This window comes from Leguminivora glycinivorella, chromosome 17 (genome assembly GCF_023078275.1).
Source record: "Leguminivora glycinivorella isolate SPB_JAAS2020 chromosome 17, LegGlyc_1.1, whole genome shotgun sequence".
Classification (NCBI taxonomy): Eukaryota; Metazoa; Arthropoda; class Insecta; order Lepidoptera; family Tortricidae; genus Leguminivora; species Leguminivora glycinivorella.
Window position 1 is genome coordinate 17711050 of NC_062987.1, and position 27001 is coordinate 17738050.

General features: G+C 37.9%; 1 protein-coding gene across 2 annotated transcripts in view; it reads left to right on the plus strand.

Annotated features, from left to right (window-relative positions):
• LOC125235527 (mitogen-activated protein kinase kinase kinase 11) overlaps positions 1-17806 on the plus strand; it is a 149825-nt gene extending 132019 nt beyond the window's left edge. The window contains exons 4-11 of one of the 2 annotated variants that reach the window (XM_048142111.1): positions 3524-3699; positions 4814-5003; positions 5891-6061; positions 6413-6574; positions 11141-11251; positions 11666-11801; positions 12430-12550; positions 13573-17806. In XM_048142111.1, coding sequence (XP_047998068.1) covers positions 3524-3699; positions 4814-5003; positions 5891-6061; positions 6413-6574; positions 11141-11251; positions 11666-11801; positions 12430-12550; positions 13573-14397 — 1892 coding nt within the window. In that variant the 3' untranslated portion in view covers positions 14398-17806. The remainder of the gene's footprint in view (positions 1-3523; positions 3700-4813; positions 5004-5890; positions 6062-6412; positions 6575-11140; positions 11252-11665; positions 11802-12429; positions 12551-13572) is intronic. The other variant, XM_048142112.1, reaches the window with a different exon arrangement.
• The last annotated feature ends 9195 nt before the right edge of the window (positions 17807-27001 follow it).

Sequence of the window (27001 nt, forward strand, 5' to 3'; positions counted from 1 at the left end):
TTCTAGTATCAGTGCGGTTTTGTGTGTATCACAGTTTTAATCTAACCTAACCTACTTTTCTAGTATTACTTCGGTTTTGTGAGGGTCACAGTTTAACCTTTTTTTTTTTGTTTAGGGGGGAAAATGCGTTCCGCATACCACTAGGGTGCGAGGGGGGACCCTAGTGGTTATGTGGGACTCCCGTATTAGCTAATGAGGCCCACGATATACCCACTAAAAACCCCCCACATGCCACCTCGCCGCCTTGTTGGCGGGGTTACCGGTACACTTGCGCTCACATCCGCAACCCCGCCGGCGGCAGCCGCACACATGCGGCTTCGACACGGATGCCCAAAGGCCCTCCACAGTGAGTGCGCCAGATGACAGGGCGCACCTTCCTCCTCGGCCGCTTAAAGGTACAGTGACGGACCCCCTCGAGTCCGCCACAAAGAGGCCATGGGCGCCAGAATGTTCCGGCGCCCAGCGGTGGAAATGGTCATTGGTTCCACCGCTAACCAAGTCGGCCGCAAAGGATAGGGAGAACGGCGCACCGTAATACCGGCACTCCTCTTCCCTTGCGGCCCCTCCAATGCCGCTACAGCGGAGCGGCCCCGCCAAGGTCGCAGGGGGTAGGGAGAGTGGCGCACCGTTATACCATCACGCCTCTCCCCCTGCGATCCCACCTCGGCTACCGTGGGAGGGCACAGAGCGGCATCCCATACTGCCGGATCTTCCCTCCCACCGCAGTCCTCCCAGACGCGTCTTAAGTGGGCCTTACAAGCCCACTTAGAGCGACCGCCTCGGGCCAGCCAGCTCCCCAAACCGGCCGGCCCTGGGTACCTCTTAGCTTCACCGTGGGTGACCAGTCCACGGTTACTAAGCCCCCCCACCACGGCAAGGTGGGCACCCTAGGGGGGGCACAGTTCTAACCTAACCTAACCCACTTTTCTAGTATTACTTCGGTTTTGTGAGGGTCACAGTTCTAACCTAACCTAACCCACTTTTCTATTATTACTTCGGTTTTGTGTCACAGTTCTAACCTAACCTAACCCACTTTTCTAGTATTATTTCGGTTTTGTGAGGGTCACAGTTCTAACCTAACCTAACCCACTTTTCTAGTATTACTTCGGTTTTGGGAGGGTCACAGTTCTAACCTAACCTAACCCTCTTTTCTAGTATTACTTCGGTTTTGTGAGGGTCAAAGCTCTAACCTAACCTAACCCACTTTTCTAGTATTACTTCGGTTTTGTGAGATTTATAGTTCTAACCAAATCTACTTTGTAGTAGCATTCCAAAAAGCAGGGACTGAGTAAAAAAATATTGTAAAGATTTTCTATGAAACATTAATATGATTTGATTCGCTATTATGTGTTTCATTTGACCCATATTATAAATTACTATTACAGATTCACTTGTCAAATAATACATTACAGCAAACATTTTTAGGCTAATCGTAGGTTTATTAGTCAACATATTTGTTAAAAATATTAACTTGTCAAAAATATCGTTTATAAAATGTTATTTTGTAAGTTAAATATTTGGTTATGAGAATAATTTGTCAAAAATGTTTTTGTAAAGTGAAGACTTGCCAAAATATAATTTTGCCAGTAGTTGGTTGTCAAGTGTCAATTTGCTAAACAAGTTTTGGTCAAACGATAGGACACCAATTCTGTAACATAAATTATACAAAATAAAGTTTTATTCTATTCTATTCTACCCGTCGTCATATATTTCTGGTCAGGCTTTCTGTATGTTTATATGTCAGTAAAACATAAATAACCAACATAAAGTGCACAGTGGGTGAGACCGGATTTTACGGTTGTTGTCGTCATAGCGGCTGGCAGTGATAAGGCTTGATACCATTCAAGGTCTCTTTCGTAAATGTGATGCAAGCAGGACCGGGATAAATGCAACTGTTTTTCATTTTGATATCCTGTATAAGGTGATAAGGTCATTTGCAGGGAGCGTACTTTTCGTGCCGATGACGTCAATTTGACGTCACGCTCCATATAGGGTGATCACAAATTGTTTTATTGTAAATTATTAATCATTAGTCATCAATCATTTTAAGTTATGAATTACTTTGCATGGTAATGAATGCAAGAAGGATGGTGTGCTTTACGTTAGAGAGAAATTCTCTTTTCTACGTATTTATTGTAATAAATACTATTTAATTAAATTTATGTATAAAAACAAATCAAATAATTTTATTCACGTTTCACATTTCAAGTAGGTATTATTTATGCCACATGTAAATGGACTACTGTATTTGAAGTAATTTGTACACGATTAAAATGATTGACGACTAATGATTAATAATTTACAATAAAACTATTTGGGATCACCCTATACGGAGCGTGACGTCAGATTAATGTCATCGGCATGAAATGTACGCTCCCTGGCCATTTGGTAAATAATCGATAAATTTTACAAGGTTAAACTTTTACACCTTGTAAAATTTATCGATTATTTAGTCTTTAGTTACACTATTTGAAAATTTTATTGGCACACTTCTAGACACGCGGTAGCGTGTCAAGCCAAGTTCAAGTAACTGAACTGGCGAGCAGCATCGTGTGTTATATTACACGAACCATAAATAACTTCTTGTAATATTGTGTATTGTTTATATTTACTTTCAGTGCACTTCATGCATTGCTTTTTATTGCACACTTCAATATAGCGGTACAGTTAGTAAATTTGATTCCGGTATGATCACTTTTATTTTCAATTTATCTGTCAGTATTTCCATTCATATTTTTCTTGCTCGATGATACTATGTACTATGTTTTTTAGGGTTCCGTAGTCAACTAGGAACCCTTATAGTTTCGCCATGTCTGTCTGTCCGTCCGTCCGTCCGTCCGTCCGTCCGTCCGTCCGTCCGTCCGCGGATAATCTCCGTAACCGTTAGCACTAGAAAGCTGAAATTTGGTACCAATATGTATATCAATCACGCCGACAAAGTGCAAAAATAAAAAATGGGAAAAAATGTTTTATTAGGGTACCCCCCATACATGTAAAGTGGGGGCTGATTTTTTTTTTTTCATTCAAACCCCAACGTGTGATATATTGTTGGATAGGTATTTAAAAATGAATAGGGTTTACTAAGATCGTTTTTTGATAATATTAATATTTTCGGAAATAATCGCTCCTAAAGGAAAAAAAGTGCGTCCCCCCCCCCTCTAACTTTTGAATCATATGTTCAAAAAATATGAAAAAAATCACAAAAGTAGAACTTTATAAAGACTTTCTAGGAAAATTGTTTTGAACTTGATAGGTTCAGTAGTTTTTGAGAAAAATACGGAAAACTACGGAACCCTACACTGAGCGTGGCCCGACACGCTCTTGGCCGGTTTTTTTAAATATAATTGTACCTTATGTTCGCCCAAATAAATTGATTAATTTTCTTTTTCTTATTCTCTTTGTCTTTTTCTCTCTTTGTTTTTGTTATCTAAGTTTCGTGACGCATTAGTTACACTGTAAGGTCATGTAAACATGTTTTTAATAAATAAATACATAAATAAATGTTTCATCTTTCTGTTCGTAGCATGCTGGGATTCAAGCCCGCGGTCGCGGCCGCTCTTTCCCGAAATCCTGATTCAACTAGAACACATCAGACAATCAGAGTTCACGAGAGCACCCCACGAATCCTTCCACACAATGCAGGAGGACTGGCGAGTGGAAATCGAAGAGGTTCTGCGGGAACTAAGGAGAAAAGAGAAGGTATGTTAATAAAGTATGTATGTGCTCTTCAAACCGGAAATCCTGATTCAACTGGAACACGGCAGACAGAGTTCACGAGAGCTCCTCTCGAGTCCTTTCACACGATGCAGGAAGACTGACAAGTGGAGATCGAAGAGGTTCTTCGGGAACTAAGGAGAAAAGAGAAGTGGTCTTCATACCTGAGATCCTGTAGGCCTAGCACAAGATGGCGGCGAGAGTATGTCGCCGCGAGATAGATGACACGTCTTCTTCTAACTGTATTAATGACATAAGGACGGGTAGTCTATCTCGCAGCGACATACTCTCGCGGCCATCATGTGCTAGGCCTACTGATCCAGTTGGAACACATTATACAGTCAGAGTGCGAGAGCAAATAAGCCTCTTATAATTTTCCTATTTTTCCTATGTCTATTCTTAACCCTACAAATATACTTAGATACAATTTTCACATTTTTAGTTTAATTAACTGTATCTTCAATAAGCTACTGCCACGGCTTGTTATTTATTAATGCTTGCTATTGATAAATAAATATGTAGATTATTTCTGTATGGCAAATATTAGCTTAACGAAGCGAATTTGATCCCTATGTGTGTAGACTTGTACTAACCTAACGCTCTTTCTTTGTAACGCTTGCAATAGGAATGCAAAACTATAGAGGAGGTTAGTAATATTTGTGATGATTCATTTTAGCACGTTTCTTTAATATTAGTATTTTTTTATTATTTTACCTGTTGGTTATTTGTGTTATTGTTATTTTTACTAATCCTCTGTTGTTAAACGCATTGTAATAACGCGACATCTTAATAAATAATTATAAATCCAACGATTTGATTTACCATTTCATACATTATATAAATCATGTTGGTGTTTATCAAAACTTGGGCAGGCACCTAATCATTTCATTAGCACTTTCTAGCAGACGCAGTAAAAATAAAATACGAGAAGATTCTTATTATGTATATTTTCTAAAAATTCAGGAATCTTTGGAATTCAGTCATGACATTAAAATTGCCATTTCATTTCATATCTTTACAATTTTTTGGAAGTTTTTAGTTTAGGTAAGTACATAAGTTCCTACATATGCTTTGTTCTAAAAACCCCTTATTTTTCTAGGAACTCCGATGTCGCGAAGAAGAGCTTTCCCGAGCACAACTCCAGCAGCGACTCATCGAGCAGAACCTAGCACAGAAGGAGAGAGAACTAGAAATGAGAGAGTTTGATCTCGCGGCAAGAGAACTGCACATACTCATAGTTGCCAGCAATATGTCGCACACACAGCCGCCACAGCCTAATAAGAGAAAAGGTAAAAGTATTCTTTAGTGGATTCTGATAGAAACGTTTAGCCATCACTTTAGAAAAACCAGCAGAACAAAGCACAGAAGGAGAGAGAACTAGAACATACTCATAGTTGCGAGTGACATGAGAAAAGGTGAGTATATCTTAATGCCTAAGTCATTCTTTTAGAAAAAGAAATTATTGTGTAACCTAGCATAGAAAGAGATAGAACTAGAAATGAGAGTTGGATCTAGCGGCAAGAGAACTACACATATGTACATATAGTTGCCAGACACAGCCGGCACAGTCTAACAAAAGAAATGGTAAGTTTATCTTTAGTAGATTCCGTTAGAAATGTTTAGACATCATTAGAGAAGCAAGCAGATCCTAGCACAGAAGGAGAATTTGAGTTGAGATCAGGTGACAGATAATGCACAGCCTTATAACATGTTGCAGCTGAATAGAAGAAAGTGTAAAACTGGATGTGATATATTGTGTTTAGTCGGTATCTTTATATTTTTTGGACAAGCTTCATTTCCTAAACATGAAAGACAAGCGTCCTGCTTGCTCACTGCAATATTGTCCGACTAGTTTACTAAGAAGCTTCTGGTAGGTTGCTACACAATCATCATCCTCCTTGCGGTTTCTCGGCATTTGACCGAAAAGCGACTGGCATATTTCAATAGATATTTCGCACATAAGTTCCGAAAAATTCATTGGTACGAGCCGGGGTTCGAACTCGCGACCTCCGGATCGAAAGTAGCACGCTGTTATTGCTAGGCCACCAGCTCTTTTTGGTAGGTTGCTATACAATGCTGGAATAATATTCCTCCGCCGATAGGAATGGGAAAGTGAAGCGCTTCACTTTTCAAACTATTTCATTTCCTCATCTTTCTGTTGGTTTTTCTTTTGCAGGCAAATTCAGCAAGATCAAACTCCTCAAGAAAGACACGATCTCCTCTCCAGTGGACTTTCGTCACACGCTCACAGTGAGACCTTCAGAGGACGAATCCAGCGTCAAACAGTTAGTCGCCGTCGCCAAGGATACTCCACCGGGATCACCCGCCATCATGCGAGCTATCGCACGTGAGTTTATTGCAATTCACATTTTAATTCAGCTGTTAAACTTTCGTGAGACATATTCAAATAATTAGTAAATCTACGGTCGCGCTCACGTTATTATATCGCTATCGCTGCGACCATGTTTCGGGCCAATTTCGGAGGTCCCTTTCAGGGATATAGGAGTTCACGCGGCGGCTAAACTCCGCGGACCGACCGCGCCGCTCGCCGCTCCGCCCGCCGCAGGAGTCGTCGAAATCGTATAAGATAGCGATCTAGCGAAGGCCGGGCCGAAGACCCGGAGCGGCGCGTCTGGGCCTCGTCCGCGGTGAATTATTTTACTTCCGCTAGGTTTGATCGGATGATTTGTGATTGCAGTGCCGGCGGACGGCGTGAAGGGCAAGACGTGGGGCCCGTCGTCGGTGCACCAGAAGTCGCGCACGCACCTGCCGCTGCCGGCGCTGGCGCGGCCGCGCGCGTCGCCGCGCTTCTCGTCCTCCGCGCCCGAGCTGCCGCCGCGCGAGCGCGCGCGAGCCCCAGGTACCGCCCCGCACCCCGCCAAGCACGACAAGCGCCCGCGCAAGTCCAAGTCGCAGGTCCGCCAGCCCAAGACCCCTCCCGACCTCAAGAAGCGCGCCGGCAGCCACGACGACCTGCTCTACGAGAACGCCGAACCTCGCGCCAAGTTCGGCATCTGCCCGATCTTCACCTCCGCCTCCGACCTGCACCACTACGACACGGTCTTCGACCGGAAACCTCAGAGCAACAGGAAGGGCAGCCACGGCGAGGTCAAGAAGACCTTCTTCAAGGGGTTCCGGTCGCACAGCCTCGCCGGCGGCTTGCTCTCGAACGGTCTCGGCTCGGAGACCACCGAGCTCCTGAAGGACGAGTAGTTTGGGATGGAGTTGTATTTTCGACAGATCAGAGATCCGAAAGAACTTTACGCGAGCCCTAAGTTTTCTTTAAAATTGGCCCAAATTTTTACCAAAAAATAGTACGGTATTTCACATGATCATATTGATCACCTTTCCGTTGTAAAGCACGAAATTATTATTTTTAACTTTAAACCGATCATATTCACAGGAATATTGTACAAAACGTTGCCATATTTTTTAGACATATCATTTTTACTAATAACGACATTCCTACGTTAACACTTGAAAATAGAACTCTATCCCGAATGAGAACTTTAATCCGTCATAACCTTTTTTTTAGTAAAAAAAAAAGTATAATTGACCCGAACGATTCGACTCGACTTTAGGTGTAAATAAATTCGCTAAATCTATTCAAAGGATTTGACATAGTTTTAGTTAATTGTTAAGTAAATAAAAAAAGTGTAAAAAAGACTTATTTCTTAGTTTTAAAACTTAAACCAGTGTCTGTTTTTAATTATCTATAACAGTTGATACATGACCTATACAAAAATTACTGGACCAACACCAAAACAATAACAAAATTTTAAAAATCTAGCCCTGTAAATCTATAAACCAATACCTATTTACGAAAATGGCCTAAAAAATTAGGCCTAGAAAATGGTATACACGATGGGCCTGTCCGAAATACTTTGACGAATAGTTTTACGTTTTAGAATTTATTGCTTCAAATTATTGGATCCTAGAATTATATAATCTTTCCTCCTGTTACAGCCCCTACCCCATAAAAATAAAAACGCTCAATTAATTAAATTAATTGAATGTTTACGTACATGTATCAAACTGTACAAACACGTAATGCAATTTCGTACCCATTGTGATGTACCAAAACTCAGTATTCTTTCTCCTATCCATAGTAATTTACATACAAACAATTTTACGTACAAAAGTTCTGGGGGACATCACAAGAATGCATTTATCTCATTTCATTGTTAGTTAATTTATTTTTAATTCATAGTTATCATTTTTTGTTAGGATTATAATAAAAGACTTTTTAAATATATTTTTGAGGATTGTTTAGGTTCTTGCCAAGTTGTATTTAAATATTGCGAAAGATCACAGTGTAACGGCCGTAATAAGAAGAAAAGATAAAAAAAATTGGCTGTGCAGAATACCCTGTGGTCTTTTGCAATTGTTTCCAAGATACTTTTGTTTTTAGGTTAATTTAAGTGACGTCAATTTTACACAACAATAGTAGAAGTATAAAAAATATAGAAAAAACAGCAGCTTCTTTATTAACGTGACGTCATCAAAACTACCCTAAAACATAGGTACGCTCTTGGATCTAGAAAATTGAGTGACCGTAGAGAATTGTTTGGACATAACAATGTCAATATTTTATAGGCATTTCGTTACTGTAGACTATACTCTGTGTAGGTATTTAAAACAATATAGGTAAATCATTTCTACGTTTTGGGGTAGTTATATTTGTCCGCTAACCAACCAAATACAAAAACTAAACGGATCTGTCACTGAGTGATGTGCCTTTAACCTTCTTATCGGTCGTGTAATGTTTTACCCTCAACAGGCATAAGGAGCCTTTTGAGGGTAGATTTTGTTTACATTTATTTAAGTACCTAAACATACATAAACAATAATCAACACACATCAAATTGACATTAAATTATTTAGAGTTTTGTATTAAAGTTATAAAATCTTCTAACATTTATTATGTTATATTTATTTATGAATTTACATCAAAAAAAATCATATTAAGTTTGAATATTAAACATCTTTAAAACATTCAAACTATTTTCTCTGCTATTTTTTTTATAGATTTGTGTTGATGAATTTATATCGTACAATCTACAGTAATGACTTGTCTATGATTCTTGTTTATGGTATGACAATGACAGCCTCTGTTTTTCTACGCTGCAAAGGATCATCGCACGACAACCTACCATATGCCTGTAAGTACGTTTTTATGTTTAAAAACTCCTGAACTGCCGGTATATACCAAACCTTTTTTTGAATCTGTGATTTGAATACAGCAACACTGAGGTAGATCAACAAAATCTAATAAGAAATAAATAAACAGTACAATTTAGTTACTAAAATGTGTAATAAATCTTACAGTAAGTAAATGTTTTATTTTTGATATGTTTACATATTTTTTTACAGTATTTTTGTGTGCCACAGATATCAAATCGGTTTGGTAAAACGGATGTTTAGGCTTGAACAGAGTCACAAAAAAACAAACAATGTCTCTATGGTTTTATGAATTTGACATGCGGAGGAAGCATTTCTTTAAATCCCAAACTTGTTCGTTCCGGTGACGAATATATTTTATCTTTGAAATAAACGTATCTGTACGTTGTTTATTATTCTCTGACTGACGGAAATATTGTTGTTGAAAGGAATTGACCTACGTTATATTTTTATAATATTTGACAATATGTATTCATTTTATAATGATGTTCGTGTTTCCGGAGCGGACATTTTTGACACTATTATTAAGATATTAGTGTTCAAGTAGACTTAATTATGGAGTTGATTGTAAAAATTGTATGTTTCATTGGTTTTTTATATTTTGTGTGGCACATTACGTGCGTTAAGTAGAGATATTTCTAGAAGTTTGTATTGGTTATATGTTCTACCTGTTTGATTTGATTTTTTTTGTAAATTGTAAGCATTTGTTTGCTTTCAGCCGTTTTAGTTAAGTGCTATGCATGCTTAGCAGTTCATAGTGTATGCTATCCTACGGTTTAAGTGATATCATTATATATGTATACGTCGTACTTACTTATTGATAGTTCTCGCTTGGTTTCACCACATCTGGCACGCTTTCAAATGTTTACAATTAATTTTTAATTTCCTTATGTATTTTGGAAGTCAATGTGATATCAAAGTTTATAAATAATGATATAAATCAAATTTTTATCAGTGATTTATATAATTTTACACGAAATCATGATTATATACTTCTTTACGTTTTTCGATTATATTTTAATTTTTTCGAAATTTTATGATTTTTTTTCTCAGAGTTTTAGCTAAGATAATGCCTTATTTTCTTTGGTACAACTAAAGGGATAATCTTATTTATTTTTTTGTTAGTTTTCGCATGGGCTTCCAATCTGTAGACCGACCTGTACGATACCGACCGTGTAACACGCGTAATCTCTACATGGTGGTGGACTAGTATTAAAAAAAATGAGGCTCAGATGTAAAAAAATGTTAAAACTCCGCAGAGCGTAACAGAACTAAACAGCTCTGCCAATGTGAAACTCTGGTGATCCGGTTCTTATACTTTTTATATATTAAATAAACCTTTTCCATGAAATCGATTCTGGTGTATTTTTTTAACATGGGTTTACTAATATTTTAGAACTAACACACCCCTTAACAGTTAAAAATGAGCCGTACAAATAAACGATTAAAAAAATAAACCACTTGGTGCTGGGTGACAAAAAAATCTAAATCCGCTTCCGCTTTCTTTTCGGCTCTAATATCGGGCAGGCAAAGACAACGTAACTTTTTTTTTAAACAAAAGTGCTAGTTTAAGTGTTGCACATGTAAGTATGATTTGTTTGTACACTTTGCTTTTATTTTACGAATGAACTGTTTAGCATGTGTAGTGATTATTTGAAATATTTCAATGCATGGTATTTTTCCGTGTTTAGGAATTATGTCCTAAATGTGTAATGTTTTTTTTTGTTATATTTGTTTAAAATGGCTGTGATTTAGACTAGTTGTTTTTCATTCTTTGTAATTAATAATAATTTTTATCATGATGTCATTTCACTGTTCGCAAACTCTTCATATTTAATTGATATTGTTTATATTGACCATAAAAATATATCGTTAACATGAGACATGAGGAGTTTGCCATAACCTAACGAATAGATTAAATTGGAAACATTATTTTATTTTACAATGTGACTAAAATAATTGTTTAATTAATTCCATAAATAACGCAAGGATATGAAATAAGGGTTTCATTTGTACCTTTTTGGTACGGAACCCAAAAAAACCGCCAGAAATGGCGCCAGAGTGTTAGATCTGCCGACCCAAGTAAATGGGAGAAGGCAAGGATATTTAATGATGATTAATTCCATAAATAAAGAGAAAACCAAATATCTAAGTAAAGATTTGTATACCCTGTTTCCGCATCTATTCGTCAGGTACAATCGTCCACCGCACCTCGTAACTAACTGCCTATGTTTCATTCACATAGGTTGTTTTGTTCCTTACGCAGACTTCAGTCCCGAGGATTGGGGCCCAGAGTACCCGCTCAGTTCGTCGTCCCGGTACACGATACCTATGCCCACGCTTTATAGCACAGAAGGTAAAAAAATTTTTTTTTTGTTACTATCTAGAATCTCGTTTAAACGAGCAATATACGTAAACGGCTCGGACTATTTCTATCGGGGCCATAAAAACGATCTACCGGTCCGGTTAACCAACCTTAGGTTTGGAAAAAAGACCATTTTTGAGTTCTTATGTTCTCCGAACAAATTTCGTATTCAGGATAGCAATCGATAAGTCAATTGAGTTTCTAACACTTTTCAGTAAAGTTCAAATTATTGTTCTCCCTGCGTAGATATATTTTGCTAATTAGGTGTTAATTTAATTGTGATAGTTCGAATAATTCTTGTAAAAATTAATGAAATGATTTCTAATTATTTTTATTTTAAATTCGGTAGCCAAAGTTAGTAGTCCAGTCAGCAAAATTAATGTAATATTGTGTTATTTGTACCAGGTTACAAGTTCAAGAAGCCATCGATAATAGAGCTGGTTCTCTACAACATGGCGGCACTTTTGGGCGGTGTAGCCGCCGGTTACGACGTGCGAGTCAGCAACGTCAGTCCGCTACACCCCACTTTACAGCCACACAGGTGCGAAACATTTAAATATCTTGAAATGTGATGTGACCTCGTCCAAGGCACTAGACCCAGAGCACAGTATAATAAAGAGTACTATCGTATGTACAGTATGGCCATTCCCGCTCCCCGCTGAAAGCGCTACCCACCTCCTCTTGGCTACCTCACAGTTACCGCCTGTCAAAAACGCGAACAGTCAACCTGTCATATGTCACTCATACAAGCATGGTACGCGTTCACCTACACGAGCTTAGAATGTGTGCTAGGAACGCGCCTCTTTCATATATTTGATCGCCAGTGTCCGAGATGTGCCCAGAGGTAGGCCCAAGAGGCGTTGGCTAGACGCCGTGAGAGGACATGGAACAGAGTGGAGCGCTGGAGTATCGATCAAGAGGATTAAGTCTAACCCAGTGCAGTAATTTTCCACGTTTAAATTTATTCTAAGCCTAATGGCATCAATCGTAGACGTCTCCTTCTACTTCCATTTGTCCCGGTTTTGAGCTTCGACAGGCTAGTCTCTCGTAACGAAGTCCAAGTTGACCTTCTGCGACGTGATTCACATGATTATCTTGGCCATCAAATATATTTAAAAAAAAAACTAAATATTAAATCAATTAAATAATAGTATGACTGTATTTTTCAGGCCAGACTTAGAACCGGAGCCACTGAACACAGCGTACGAAGGTTTCGGGTTCGCGCACAACACGTACCACGGGCCGACGCGGCATCTACGCGCGCCGTTGAATGCCATTACGGGGTCGCCGGTAAGTGTTACATTGGATATGATAGTCAGCATAAATAGCAGTGATCGGTTTTTTGGATTCGACATGGGGTGAACGACCTCAATCATTATGTTAGTATGGATATGCCCCGGGAATCCGGGCTTAATGTTGTTAGAAAAGGCAAAAAAATATGTACAATGTCCACAATGCCAAATGGTTTTATTGCTCAACCAAAAATATAAAGCAACAACATTAACATTATAAACTTAAACTAAAAATAGTACATAACGTAATAGTCCTTACTAACATGCGATTTCATAACCACTATAAATCTCTCCAACAATTTAAAAATGTGAACTCTTTAGCTTTGATATTCTTACAATAAAATTTAGAAAAACAATTTAAATTTAATGTTCTTTGTATAAATATCATGATAGATGTAAGGTAATACTTTGTGGAGGTTCTAATATATTTTGCTTAATAGAGTGTAGAGATTAGGAAAAGAATAGAAGTTTTTGTCTCAACTGGTTGCCATGTAAGAGTAAAAAGTTCCTTAGAGATAATTTCGTCGTATTAATATTAACTTTTCTACTTGATATCCCGCGAGGGTGAATCCAAAAAACCGATCACTGATAAATAGTCAATGTAGTACTTATTGTCATACGAAGGTTTCCAGTTAGGCCATGACATAGCTACCAAGGGCCGTCGAACGGGTTAAAATAGACAAGATTCTATAGGGGTAGGACAGACGGGACCGTGTGGACGGTGGGGATTTTTCGGTTCGGTTTTAAGTGATTTTGAGATCCTAGGTGGGAAGACGACTGGGCGGTATATATCTATGAAAAAACAATGCAACATTTATGAAACAACAAGTAAACAATGTTCACTTTCAGGCAACATTCACTACATCATCGACCATTTGTTAATTCGCTTTCGGCAAGTCGTATATGCGAAGACGCATGGAAAACGAGGTCGTCGTTTGTGAAATCTAATCTGATAGGAATCGTGCGACACACGTATTCGAATCCACCTCGGGTATACTAATGAAGTACACGGTTTTTCAGATGAGCAGCCTGCAAGCGGAGGAGCAGAAGCCGATCCGCTTCACGGACTCCCCGTGCCACAACCCGCACCCCTCCTACTCCTCCTACACGCACTCCGCGCAACCCCTCTCCGGCACCTCCGGCCGCGGCACCGCGCCCTCCACCCTCCCCCCCACTCCTTCCCCCAGGAGAACCTCCTCCGCCACCTCCGACCATCTCGCAGACCTCTACCACAACTACAGGGAGAACTTCCAACCCACGCAAGAGAGGGACTTCTACTACAGAGAACCGTACGGTCTAGACCGAACTACCGAGTACGTCGTCAAACACCCCTTCTTCCCCTACGACGAAACCTACGAGTATAAAGAACCCGCGCCCGACTACCGCCCGCAGTTCTCGACCCACAGACGAACGCCGTCGAATTCTTCGGCTACGAATTCCCATGCGGAGGAATTCTCCCCCTCGAGGCAATACGGTGGAAAGTATAGCAAGAGCGAGTATCGGACACCTATTACGGAGTACCCGAGAAAGTCTTCGGATTATTCTCTCCCTCGAGACTTCTACAGGCAGGAGGAGGTCGAGCGCCCGGCGAATTTAGGCTTGGAACTCGCCCCGACAAAATTACGTTCGAGTCTAAAGAAGTACAATAAGAAATCGAGCGCCTCCGGCGGAAGCTCCGGGGGTGGCACCCCCACCAACCCGACCCCCCCGGACAGTCTGACCAGCGAGACGGACAGCTCCTACGTGTCGGCCCGGGACGCCTCCACCGGCTCGGTGTCCAGAGTCCGCTTCAGTCCGGAAACATTGTCCGGGGGCGGCGAGAGGCGGCCGTCGAAACACTCGTAGCGAAGGCTCAAGAAGTTCGACGACTACCTGGTCTGACTGTACACGAGTGTGTGACGGACTCTCCGTTGACATAGGCAAAATTTAGCAGATTATACAGTTTGAAAGTGTGCAAATATAGATGACGCTGCAGGTCTGCCGTTCATTTGAAAGTAATTCATATTTGACAAATTCACTAAATATCAACTGTGTATGTGTCGACTATACATATTTTGTCTATGTTAGTTATCACCCTGGCCACAGTGAATCTTGTCATAGAGTTCACTATTAGGTCAGTCTGTGGTAACTGAGAATCGGCCGTTATTATACCTCGTGTGACTCTGTACATAGGCGGTAGCGTGGAACGCTTGCTTTTTAGCAAATTGGTTGTCGCGACAGAATGCCACTGAAAAGCTGTTTCCAAACCAAATCTTGGTTTCGTAGTCTTATTTTTACGGACGTAAATATTTGCAAGTTTTGCAACGGTTGTGAAGGAAGTCGTGTAGACGTATTGTTTACCGATTAAAGTTCGGTGTACATTTTGATATTTAATAATGGATAATGGTCAATCCCACAAAAAGTCTACTATCACTCAAGTACCTCGGGAGTTTTATAATTAAAACATAGCAAGAAAAGAACGAAAAATAAATAACGATTTATTATTATTTTTCTTTATTTGAACTTGCTTTTCAGTGGCGCCATCTTCCGCGACTCAAGTACGAGTGTATACTCAATTTAATCCATAAGAGGTCGTAATTTGAATAAGTTGCTTGGCGTTTGAGAATGGTGTTACACCTACTTACTTGTGACGTCACGTTTTAAGTAATATTTAACTTAAGTGGGCGTATGGATTCGTGTATAGATGTCGCTATGTAATCTAGAAAAGTACAGGATCCGTTTGTATGTCAAGTTTTTACGCAGCACATTGTCTATTGCCTATACGGGTGTAATAAAATGCAGACTACAATTTACCAAATGAATTATTTATCTGGCGTGTCGACAATTAGTGCCATCAAAATCGTCAAGACATAAACTTCATTATTTAGCGTATGTTGCTAGTACCTAAACATGGAAAGCGTAGCGACATCTACAATTTAATATCGACCTCTGCGATTTGTCTCAGCTGAATACCACTGATCTTTGTGCTAAAATTGTTTTTCAAAAATATTTATTTGTCTCGGTATATGTAACTCACAGATCTAACTTAATCTTTTGTGTTACGTAGAATGAGATTTTTCTGTAATATAAAAGTATAACAATAAGAATCAAGTATTGAGTAAATATAAAATAAGTTATCAGATAATTTTAAATTACAATAAATATGATTTAAACAGTGATTCATGTTAGGTTCAATTTTAGAATAAAAATCAGTGGTCAGCTCACAGCCTTGTATAAATGCGATTGTGTTCATTAATTAGTAACGTGTAGAACTGTACATTTGTATAAAACGTGTATGCGTGTGTGCGTGACAGTGCCTGTTACCCACTGAAGTAATAACTCCACACTCGATTCGTGACAAAATTATAGTCGAAATGAGACTACGGTTTTGCATTTCTCGCTATTGTTTTAGGTGGCGTTACTTTGGTTGTATCTTATTGCAATTTATTTCCACCAGTTTCAATAGATGGCGTTAGAAGTACAGTACAGGATAAGGAGACTATTTATACCCAATGTGAGGCCATATAAAACAAAGTACCTTTTTATATTGGAGTGAGTAATATTACATATGCTTAGATAAGCAGTTTTTATTATTGACGATAAGGACAACTCACAATAGTACATGTACTTTGTGGGAAAAACAACCTGTGAAGTTTCGTTTGGAAAGGTTCATGATGAAATGAAAAAAATAACATTTTCTAGTAAACAGCAACGAATTATGTTGATCATAATTAGTTTATTCACAATATTTATTGGATTAATTTAAACAAACATCTTAACTCTTAAAATTTGACATAACATTAAATTATTCATGTAGAGAGATGTTTTATACCCAGTGATAACTAGAGGAACAAAAAGGCACAAATAACAAAAATGTACAAAATGTAAATATTTCCTAAAGCTGAAGCTTTCCCGGCATTTATTTTAATTTGTTGCGGTGCTAGCGCACCATTATTTTGTTATTTTTAATAAATTATAAATAGTACAAATGTATTTTTAAGTACCATACGAACGAATTGAGCAGAAATTATTTACTTTCCACATTATGGTAACTAACAATTATGTAGTACATAATATGTACGTCGAACAGTGTATGGATTTTGTACAAATCGAATGTTAGATTATTTTTTACTAAAATATCAGTAAATATAGGTGTAGTGAAACCAGTTTTGTATCCCACGATAATTAATTAGGTAAAAAAACTAGTCGAAGTTTTGCAAAATATAATGTACCCAAATGCATATCCCGCGGTTGATATTATATTCGATATTATGCTTTCTGTACTCAGGAACACTGGTTTTCTTACAGCAACTGTATTTGTATAGTGAATAGGTATGTATTCGAATTTTCGACTTCGAAGGCCTATGGAGCAAGTTTTTGAAAATTAGACACGTTATCGTCACCACTAAATCTAGGTATTGTAATGTACTTGAATCAAATTTTACATGTAACTTAGCTTTGATATTTTAGCGAAACCAGTGCCTAACGTTTGGATCGTTATGGAGATTAGCAGGTTGTAGGTCTTTCCTCACTCCACTTTGTTCCCTGGCCGCGGCCAGCAAAGAATGTTGTGATTATTTTTTCGTTCTCATGTTTATTTCTTGTGCAATAATTGAAATTGTTTTGCGTCCATTTTATTTTTTATTATACTTTTAATTTGTTATTTATGAAACGGAAATCGTGAATGTAGCAGTATTTCAGCAGTATTCGAGATTCATTACCAGTATATTTTGTATAAATATTGGAATTTTTATATGGATATGTATGTTGTAGTATATTGTATGATTTGTTGACACACCAGTGCCAACCTGAGGTTCAGTGCTCCGTTTCCAAACTTGTTTTTAGTGCAAGCCAAATCCTAACCAAATTATTATAAGAATCTCTTTATAATAAGTTTCAAATACTGGAGTCACAAATTATTTTCAAGTGAAATGAATTTATTAACAGTTTTTTTAACACTGTAAATATATATGTTTAATTAATTATATTGTATGTATTGACTCATGGCACGATTACTTAAAATACTCTAGTCTTGAAAAATATTTAATTTTAATACCTGGCTTGTATGTATTGGAGGTACGAACGGTGTAGGCATACTTCGGGCATTCCATATTTCTGTGAAAATGACATTCCATATAAATTAACGGAAGTGATATTGTGCTCAGATGCAGTCATTAGTCGACGGATGTGAGATGGTTCTTTGTGCCAATAACAAGAAGGAAAATGCCTTAAGTACGTTGAAATAAATTGACAAATAAAACTAGATTAAGCTTTTTATGATGTCTTGTTATTTCTCCCTCCTTTTTGCCCCCTCTTTAGCTGCCGAACTGGCTGGAACTTTGCCAATAACACAAGTATAGGCGAATGTAAGTATAAGGACTTAGAACTAAAACACAAGGCTTGTCTACATGAACTATTTCAACTAACCCAATGTAAGTAAATGAATTATTTGTATTGTTTAATAACAAGTAATCTAATAAGAACAACTGTTCAAATTATGGGTAACGTGTATCTAATCAGGTAACTTAGTAGTAGTCTGTGGTCAAGAGTAAGCCCATTTATAATAATAAAAAAAAAAAAACTTATTACTAACCAGCCGTTATTATAGCCTCTTATACCTACTACAGCAGTGGTAGGTGGCCCCGATTTTTTTTTAATGGGATAGGAGGCAAATGAGCAGACAGGTCGCCTGATGGTAAGCGATCACTACCTCCCATGGACACCCGAAACACCAGAAGTGTTGGGAGTGCGTTGCCGGCCTTTAAGGCGAGTGTACGCTCTTTTCTTGAAGGTATGAAGGTCGTATGTGTTTTAGCTAAAGTAGCTATATCTAGACAATTCATAGCCAAATTAAAATTTCAAAGTTATTTGAGATAGCGATATTGGCTTATAGGAAGTCGAGAGTCTTACTTTGCCCTTATGTGTTTATATGCTGCCTTTACACGACCTTGTGAACATCACGATTTATTTGGCGACAGTCTGACAGCATCAGCCCATGGCTAGATTGGCTAGGTAAACACTTCTATCCCTCATCGCTTTTGTTCGTACGATATATAAATACTTACTTATTAAATAACTAGGCGATATGTAGATGGAAAGTTACATACGTAGCTACATGTATAAAGTATAAACCATGAACCTATAGTAAAGTACGTATTAGTACGTGTCAACGTATGTACATAATAAGTAACATATATCACAGTAGATTTCTTTTTGGCACATTTTGGTTATTATATAACAAGGTGATAAACAGGATAATAAATAACATAGACAATGTATAAAAAGAACAATTTATTCAATACTGGGTATCATTAAAATATTATATCAGTGCAGTGTAAAAATACTTATATAATATAAAATGTGCTCTTATAAGCTACTTATATACTCATACAATACCTGCTTAGAATCGTGTCATAATACAATTCACGATCATCAATGAATTTCCCTTCGCATTATTGGGAAAATACAGCAAGTAAATATTGGTAGTAACCAATTACAACACAAATCCAAGCGGTCATAAAATATGCTTTATCTTATACTAAAATTGGTTTCCTTATCCTAAGCAAGTCCGAACTGCGTTCCACTGATTCAAGAAGCAATCAAATTTCGAAGCGAAACTCACAAATAAAAACTACATACCTAACACATGTTTAGTTCAGTCCAATAAGGCAGCGTTCCCACTTATGCGTCGCGTGTCTCGGGGCGCGCAAAGGGCGTCCGCGCCACGCCACCTGAGTGTAATTCAAAAAGCGTCTCCTCAGTACATTTTGTATAGGAAGGACGTAAGGCGCGCCGCCAAGCGGCGCGGCGCGCGCCCCGCCGCCGCCACGCCACCTGGGGCGCGTCTTACGTCTTTCCTATACAAAATGTACTGAGGAGACGTTTTTAGGGTTCCGTAGCCAAAATGGCAAAAACGGAACCCTTATAGTTTCGTCATGTCCGTCTGTCCGTCTGTCCGTCTGTCCGTCTGTCCGTCTGTCACAGCCGATTTACTCGGAAACTATAAGTACTACAGTGATGAAATTTGATGGGAATATGTGTTGTATGAACCGCTACAAAATTATGACACTAAATAGTAAAAAAAAGAATTGGGGGTGGGGCCCCCCATACATGTAACTGAGGGATGAAAATTTTTTTTTCGATGTACATACCCGTGTGGGGTATCAATGGAAAGGTCTTTTAAAATGATATAAAGTTTTCTAAAAAACATTTTTCTTAAAGTGAACGGTTTTTGAGATATCAGCTCTCAAAGTCGTAAAAAGTATGTCCCCCCCCCCCCTCTATTTTTATAACTACGGGGTATAAAATTCTAAAAAAAATAGAGGTGATGCATGCTAATTAACTCTTTCAACGATTTTTGGTTTGATCAAAGTATCTCTTATAGTTTTTGAGATAGGTTGATTTAACTGTAATTTTGGCAGGTGTATAAATTGACATAATAAGTTTATTATATTTGCTGCTACGGAACCCTTTGTGCGCGAGCCCGACTCGCACTTGGCCGGTTTTTTTTGAATTACACTTAAGCGGCGTGGCGCGGACGCCCCTTGCGCGCCCCGAGACACGCGACGCATAAGTGGGAACGCTGCCTAAGACCATAATAATTTAGGTTTTTAACCAAATTCTTAACTACGCCCGGGAAGGTCGGGCTTATCACAATGATCAAATGTACATGTTAGGACTAATTCTATGAATCGACTTACTTGCTAAGGAAATAGGGCCTGACTAGCGGTCCTAGGGCCAATTCTACAGTAAACAGTTATCTTGGCCATAAGCTAGTTTCTAACGTATGTCGACACCCCGCATATTATGTCAATGACTGTGCAATGTGAGATCCTGACAAGTTTAACAATCTAGCAGATCTTGTTCGTCCAAAAGAGTTGGTATTTCCGCTAGACGGTTTTATTAAACCGGTTATTTTTGAGACAGAGTTTCATCCCGTATAATCGATTCTCACAGATGGAGTGACCAAAAAACTTCAGGGGCCCTATATGCTGGGGACATTAAAATGTGCCGTTTTTAAAATACAATTTGATGATGAATACTGGCAGTTCTATCGACATGTAGGAACGCCATATCATGTGTTGTGATTCAACGTGTAGGTAGGTACGTGTCGCTCGGCGCCTAAGAGCCTATTGTCCCATTTATGTAGAAAGAGAAGGAAAGTATCTATAGAAAAAGACTACAGTTTCCTGCACGGGAAGCATGGTCGCGCGATAGACGATAAAAAAGCAGGCCGTCCCTATCGCACTATTTGTAAGTGCGATAGGGACGGCCTGCTTTTTTATCGTCTATCGCGCGACCATGCTTCCCGTGCTGGTCGATCAATTACAAAGATTATCTGTAGGTATAATGGTACATATTACTTTGGGAACTTCAAGTATTTGGTCTATCTGCGAGCCGATTTGAAATGGAAATAACGGATATTTACGTACCTACTAGGCATAGATACACCCAATTTACGAGTTGACGAGGTAAGTACTGTTCAACTACTAACCAGTTGGTTGATCAAACCATCATCATCTCATCAAATTGTTTCACCTCACGCTTAAAAATGTTTTAGATTTAGATATTACCATATTGGCACTCTGCTCTCTTCCGAAACGGTATATTAGATATAATATATTATGATTATGTTCTGTACATTACATGATTATATTTTAAACTATAACAATTTGAGCGTGAATTTCTATCTTCTAAAAGTGCCTATAGGTAGGTATCATGTTTAAATATGACGGACGTAAAAAAATATAATCTGTTTGCCAAGCTACATCACGTTAAACATAGAGGAAACCCGATAGCCTAGCTATGTCGGTGAAACTTTTTTTGGTCCAAATACGTCAAGCATAATCATTTATGGTCCATTAAATATGGCGATATGAAATTCTATTCTCATGTCTAAGGGACCATCCCCATTCAGGCGACGCATGTCCTGAGACGCGGAACGGACGTCAGCGCCACGCCGCCCCAATGTAATTTAAAAAACGTCTCCTCAGTACATTTTGTATAGGAAGGACGTAAGACGCGCCCCCAGGCGACGCGTCGCTTGGCGCGCGCCGCGCCGCCTGGAGCGCGCCAAGAGACGTCTTGCGTCGCCTGAGTGGAGATGGTCCCTTAGAGTAAGCAATAGTTTTCTGAGCTTTAAGCTCCCTACATTTGTTTAATTTTAACGACTTTTGTTCCGAAGACAGCAAAATAACTTGTATGTATACCCGGACGCAAAAACGCCGGGATGTTATAAGTTTGACGTGTCTGTCTATCTGTTTGTGTATGTTATGTGAGTCTGGGTGTCTGTAGCATCGTAGATCCCGAATGGATGAACCGATTTAGATTTAGTTTATTTTGTTGGAAAGCTGAATTAGTTGGGAGTGTTCTTAGCCATGTTTCATGAAAATCGGTCCACAAAATCAAAATCTTTTCAAAATTTTAATTTTGTAGGTTATTTTTTTTTTAATTATGTATGATGGTACTGAAAAACTTTTACCATGGTCAAGGTCTCAAGGTTCAAAGATAATAATCTTCCAAGTTAATTGACGTCAAACAGTAGGAGTATAGGAGGTATTTATATACCGTAGTCACGCAATTTTGGTAACACTTGGACGACACGTACAATTTTATTGCCTCTTTCACCGTCTTTAGTCCTTCACATATGAAGTCAAATATTTCCTCAGTAATATCCTTTTTATGTACTTCTCTTATGTGAACTCGTTAAATGAGATTGGGTCGGGGCTGATAGGTGCTACGCAGTACGCAGTCTACACGTCTGTTTGGAAAGTTTTGCAATCATTTGCTTTTATCTTGACTTATATAATAGGACTCCGACATTCTTAATAACTGTACGTAATCCGAGGTCAAATAAACTGGTGTCAAAAAGCTCGGGTTATTTCGCGAATTCCAGCAAAATTCCCTGGTCAACATGTTATGCGAAACCAAATTGATTCCTTTCAAGAATTTAGATCTTTTGATTTTATCACCGTAAGATGCTTTAAGGTTTGAGTAATAACTTACAATCTATACTTACTAATATTATAAATGGGAAAGTGTGTGTTTGTTTGTTTGTCCGTCTTTCACGGCAAAACAGAGGAAGAATTGTCGTGATTTTGACCTTTATACCCGAAGGGTAACTAGGTCTTATTGTGATTAGACCGGTCTTTACGAAAATGTATTTAGGTACTTAAGTTTAATGAACTATCTATCTTGAACAGCCCATTTTTAGGACGATTATTAGAATATTGACGGAAGAGTTTACGTTGGAAGTCAGTTAAAGAAGATTCAAAGCGAAGGTTACTTCTGTCAGGTGCGTAAACCGTTATCGTTCCGATCACAAGCAGGTGGCTAGCGAGCCCCTGATAATAAACATTATTTTGGAGGGGGCTGTTATTACTATACTTATTGGAAATGACACTATCGGTGGAACACCTTTAGTCGATAGGGGAAGTACCTCTACTTATAACAAAAAATACCGGTCTTTTACGGTAACAATATTTTTTGCGAGTACCTACGTTACCATATATCATATAATTTTATGGTGCATACTAGAGTATATGTTAAATCTTGACTTATTTAAATTTGGAGATTTTCAGACATCATCATACAGCTGGTGGTTATCTGTGTGTCCGATTTTTGTTATTTTTTCGATTGTGTATGCTGGGCTAGTTTGTTTACGGCACGTTTTGGGCCCTTTTTAAACTTTTTTGAAGTAAAGCTTATAAAAAAAATTAAACAACACACAAGTACTGAACTTGTGTAAAAAACATCTAGGGTTTAATCCAGAAGGAAAATAGCGAGAACATTCGTAATGTTTAATCCTAACTTTTATTAGGTACTCCTCGATAGCATGAGAACCCCTATTCTTATATTTGCAACAAGGGACACGGGACATGGACAAAGTTACTCAAACGTTACGAAGAGCTGAAACGGTTGTTTACAACAAACAGTCCCCGAAGTCCCGAATAATGGCTTGGCACAACCTTCGCGGCTATCATTATAAATTCACCCACATGAACCATATCGCTTTGCGTTATCTTGTTCAGTCACTCGATTATTTTCACGAAGTCCTGTTTTTGGGTTCAGTATCTTTTGTTAACGGAAAATTTATTTTACCTTTATCATGAGTGTCAAAACTAGAAATATACTTATGTACTTCAAAAGTGTGTGTGTGGATTGAGTGAGCACCTTCCGAAAATAAAAAAAAATATGCTGATCATTTAGTAAAAGTTCTAAAACAATTGTAAAACGAATCTCTGAATTTGTAAAAAGATAAATCAAAAGATACAGCCATTAACATGTGCTCACTCAGTTCTCACAAACTACCAACGAAAACAGTGAATATATTCATTTAACATATAATATTTATATACTAACATTTAGTAAAAAATAGGCCAACCTACCTCTATAAATATTAGATCACCTAGTGACGTATTAATTTTTTTACAAATAGTTTCTTATGCTCACTCAAACCACACACTTTTGAAAAGCCGAATTTTGATGAAAAACATAAGATTTAGACCGCTATTATATGTGTATAGTTTAGTAAAAGTGAAATGGGAATTTGTAAAATACAAAACGAACCACTAATGTGTCAGGTTTTTTTATAATAAATTTTTGTAAGTGCTCACTCAGTCCACACGTTTTGAGAAAGTTAAAAATGTAAATATCTTACGATTTGTAGCACCTAAGACACTCGAAAGTACTTCAACATTTAGTAAAAATTTTTACTAAATATCCACCATCTAATATTTTATATTCGTTGTCTGGTTTTAAAGATATTCAGACATAACTTTTCTCATACAAATGTATCAAGTAGGGTGACCACACTATGTCGGCTCCTGATTTTCCCCACCTTCCCATTGTCATATTGAGATTGGGGAGTTCCGTTCGTTCAATTTTGATAATATTAAACTAATACCATATTAATTCTCCATCTGCAAACTGTTTTTAGGTTATGTTCTTGGCCTAGTGATGATGTGTATTGTGTAATTTTTATCGACGTCAGGATAATAACCATATCGACATGCATGCATTAAAAAGGACATGAATGATAATTGGTAAGAAACAAAGAATATAATACTTCACTAGTAAGAAACCAGAACCTGGTAATCTAATCGCGCTAACAGATGAGCGTACCGGATTTGTAAGTGGGAGCGAGAAATAGTTATTCTTTTCTCGCTCCCACTTACAAATCCGGTAAACTATTATCAAAATTGAACGAAACTCCCCAATCTCAATATGACAATGGGAAGGTGGGGAAAATCAGGAGCCGACATAGTGTGGTCACCCTACTTGATACATTTGTATGAGAAAAGTTATGTATGAATATCTTTAAAACCAGACAACGAATATAAAATATTAGATGGTGGATATTTAGTAAAAATTTTTACTAAATGTTGAAGTACTTTCGAGTGTCTTAGGTGCTACAAATCGTAAGATATTTACATTTTTAACTTTCTCAAAACGTGTGGACTGAGTGAGCACTTACAAAAATTTATTATAAAAAAACCTGACACATTAGTGGTTCGTTTTGTATTTTACAAATTCCCATTTCACTTTTACTAAACTATACACATATAATAGCGGTCTAAATCTTATGTTTTTCATCAAAATTCGGCTTTTCAAAAGTGTGTGGATTGAGTGAGCATAAGAAACTATTTGTAAAAAAATTAATACGTCACTAGGTGATCTAATATTTATAGAGGTAGGTTGGCCTATTTTTTACTAAATGTTAGTATATAAATATTATATGTTAAATGAATATATTCACTGTTTTCGTTGGTAGTTTGTGAGAACTGAGTGAGCACATGTTAATGGCTGTATCTTTTGATTTATCTTTTTACAAATTCAGAGATTCGTTTTACAATTGTTTTAGAACTTTTACTAAATGATCAGCATATTTTTTTTTATTTTCGGAAGGTGCTCACTCAATCCACACACACACCTTCAAAATAATTTGTTTTCGGTGCAGATCTTTTGTTATCAATGAAAAAATAAGGAAGGTGAATTGGGTTAGGAAGTATTGCCTAAGCCCAACTACGTGGATTAAATTATCCTTGAATATGCAGTCAGAATAACATTTTACAGAAGCGCATGATCGGCTTAGGGAACCCTAATTGAAGCGTGTCCAAAACAAGTTTCAGCATTATATTTTATGAAATGTGAACGTTCCTTCTGCACGTAAAGTTTTCATTTAAATTCACTTATGTCTACTAAATTCATGTACCCAAGTTAGGCGTTTTCGTCTATTTTCACAATGCTCTTCAGAAACAGCTAAACATACATTTATTACAAATTCAGTGTGTGTAGCCGTACAGTACGCAACAGGGCTTACGTAACGTGTTTATAATTCTCTATTCTCGGACAATTCGTTGTTTTCAATGTTACAGACGTCTTTTGTCTTTTAATTTAACAACGAAAAATGACCAAAATTGCTAATTATTTCATTCCGTTACAGTTTTAGATTTGCACGACTACTTGACCATGAACGTGAGATGTTTCTTGGTTTGATGCGAAGTCGTTTTTATTGCAGATTTCTCACCGTGACCTTTTTGGTTACCGAATTTACGACGTTTAATATAATGAACGTCCATTCCATTCAGTCGTGTTCGAGCAAAGTTTACATTTACATTTAAAAAACGAGTATGAAAAAAAGACTCAAAATTATTGTCCTACTTCTACTATATCCAACGTTTTCTGCCACCCAACACACCCAACGTTTTCTGCCAATCTTTCCTCGAGTTTTAATAAGGCTACCATGTAGTCACTCTGAAGTTAATCGATTCTATTCAAGTGTCAGCCTCTACTTACAATTAATCAACCTCCACGATTTTTCATTAACTTTTCATAAACGTTTTACTACAGTTATCGCAATCGAATTAATCTGTGACCTTAGCTTAAAATAACTACTTAAGCATTTCTAGAACTTGGAAAACGAGTTAATGCTCCCCTTGGTCAACCCCCTCGTTTCAACGGAAGCGGCATTGTTTTTGCGGTAACTTAGTTGTTTGTTGGGCATTGTAAGCCAGACGAAGCCGTATTGAATGACGTCAAGAGTTTCTAGAAAAATGTTGTACAGCATTAAACGACAAAATTCATGAATCGTGATTATGTGAATCGATTTAACAATAAGGGAATATTAAAACAGCAAAGTGGGACTTTATACTCCTTAATCCTTATTATAGTTATTATGCCATAGGTAGCCATTGATGGTTCATAACTAGCCTGTTTCCATTAGTCAATACCTACTGGCGAGATTTAAAACTTTCATGATCAATTTATAAAAAAGAGGCAGCTGATATGAAGCGAGGGCCATTATGCCACATTTTTATAATTTTCCTCCAAGACAGTCTCGTCAAATTAATTGCCAATTCGGCTCGAGGATTGCAAAAATTCGGTAAAAATTCGTCATTAACAAGCGTCGGACGCAGAGAAAAAAAAAACAACCAGTCCCGAAGCCTGGTTCCGACAGGTAGGTAATTAT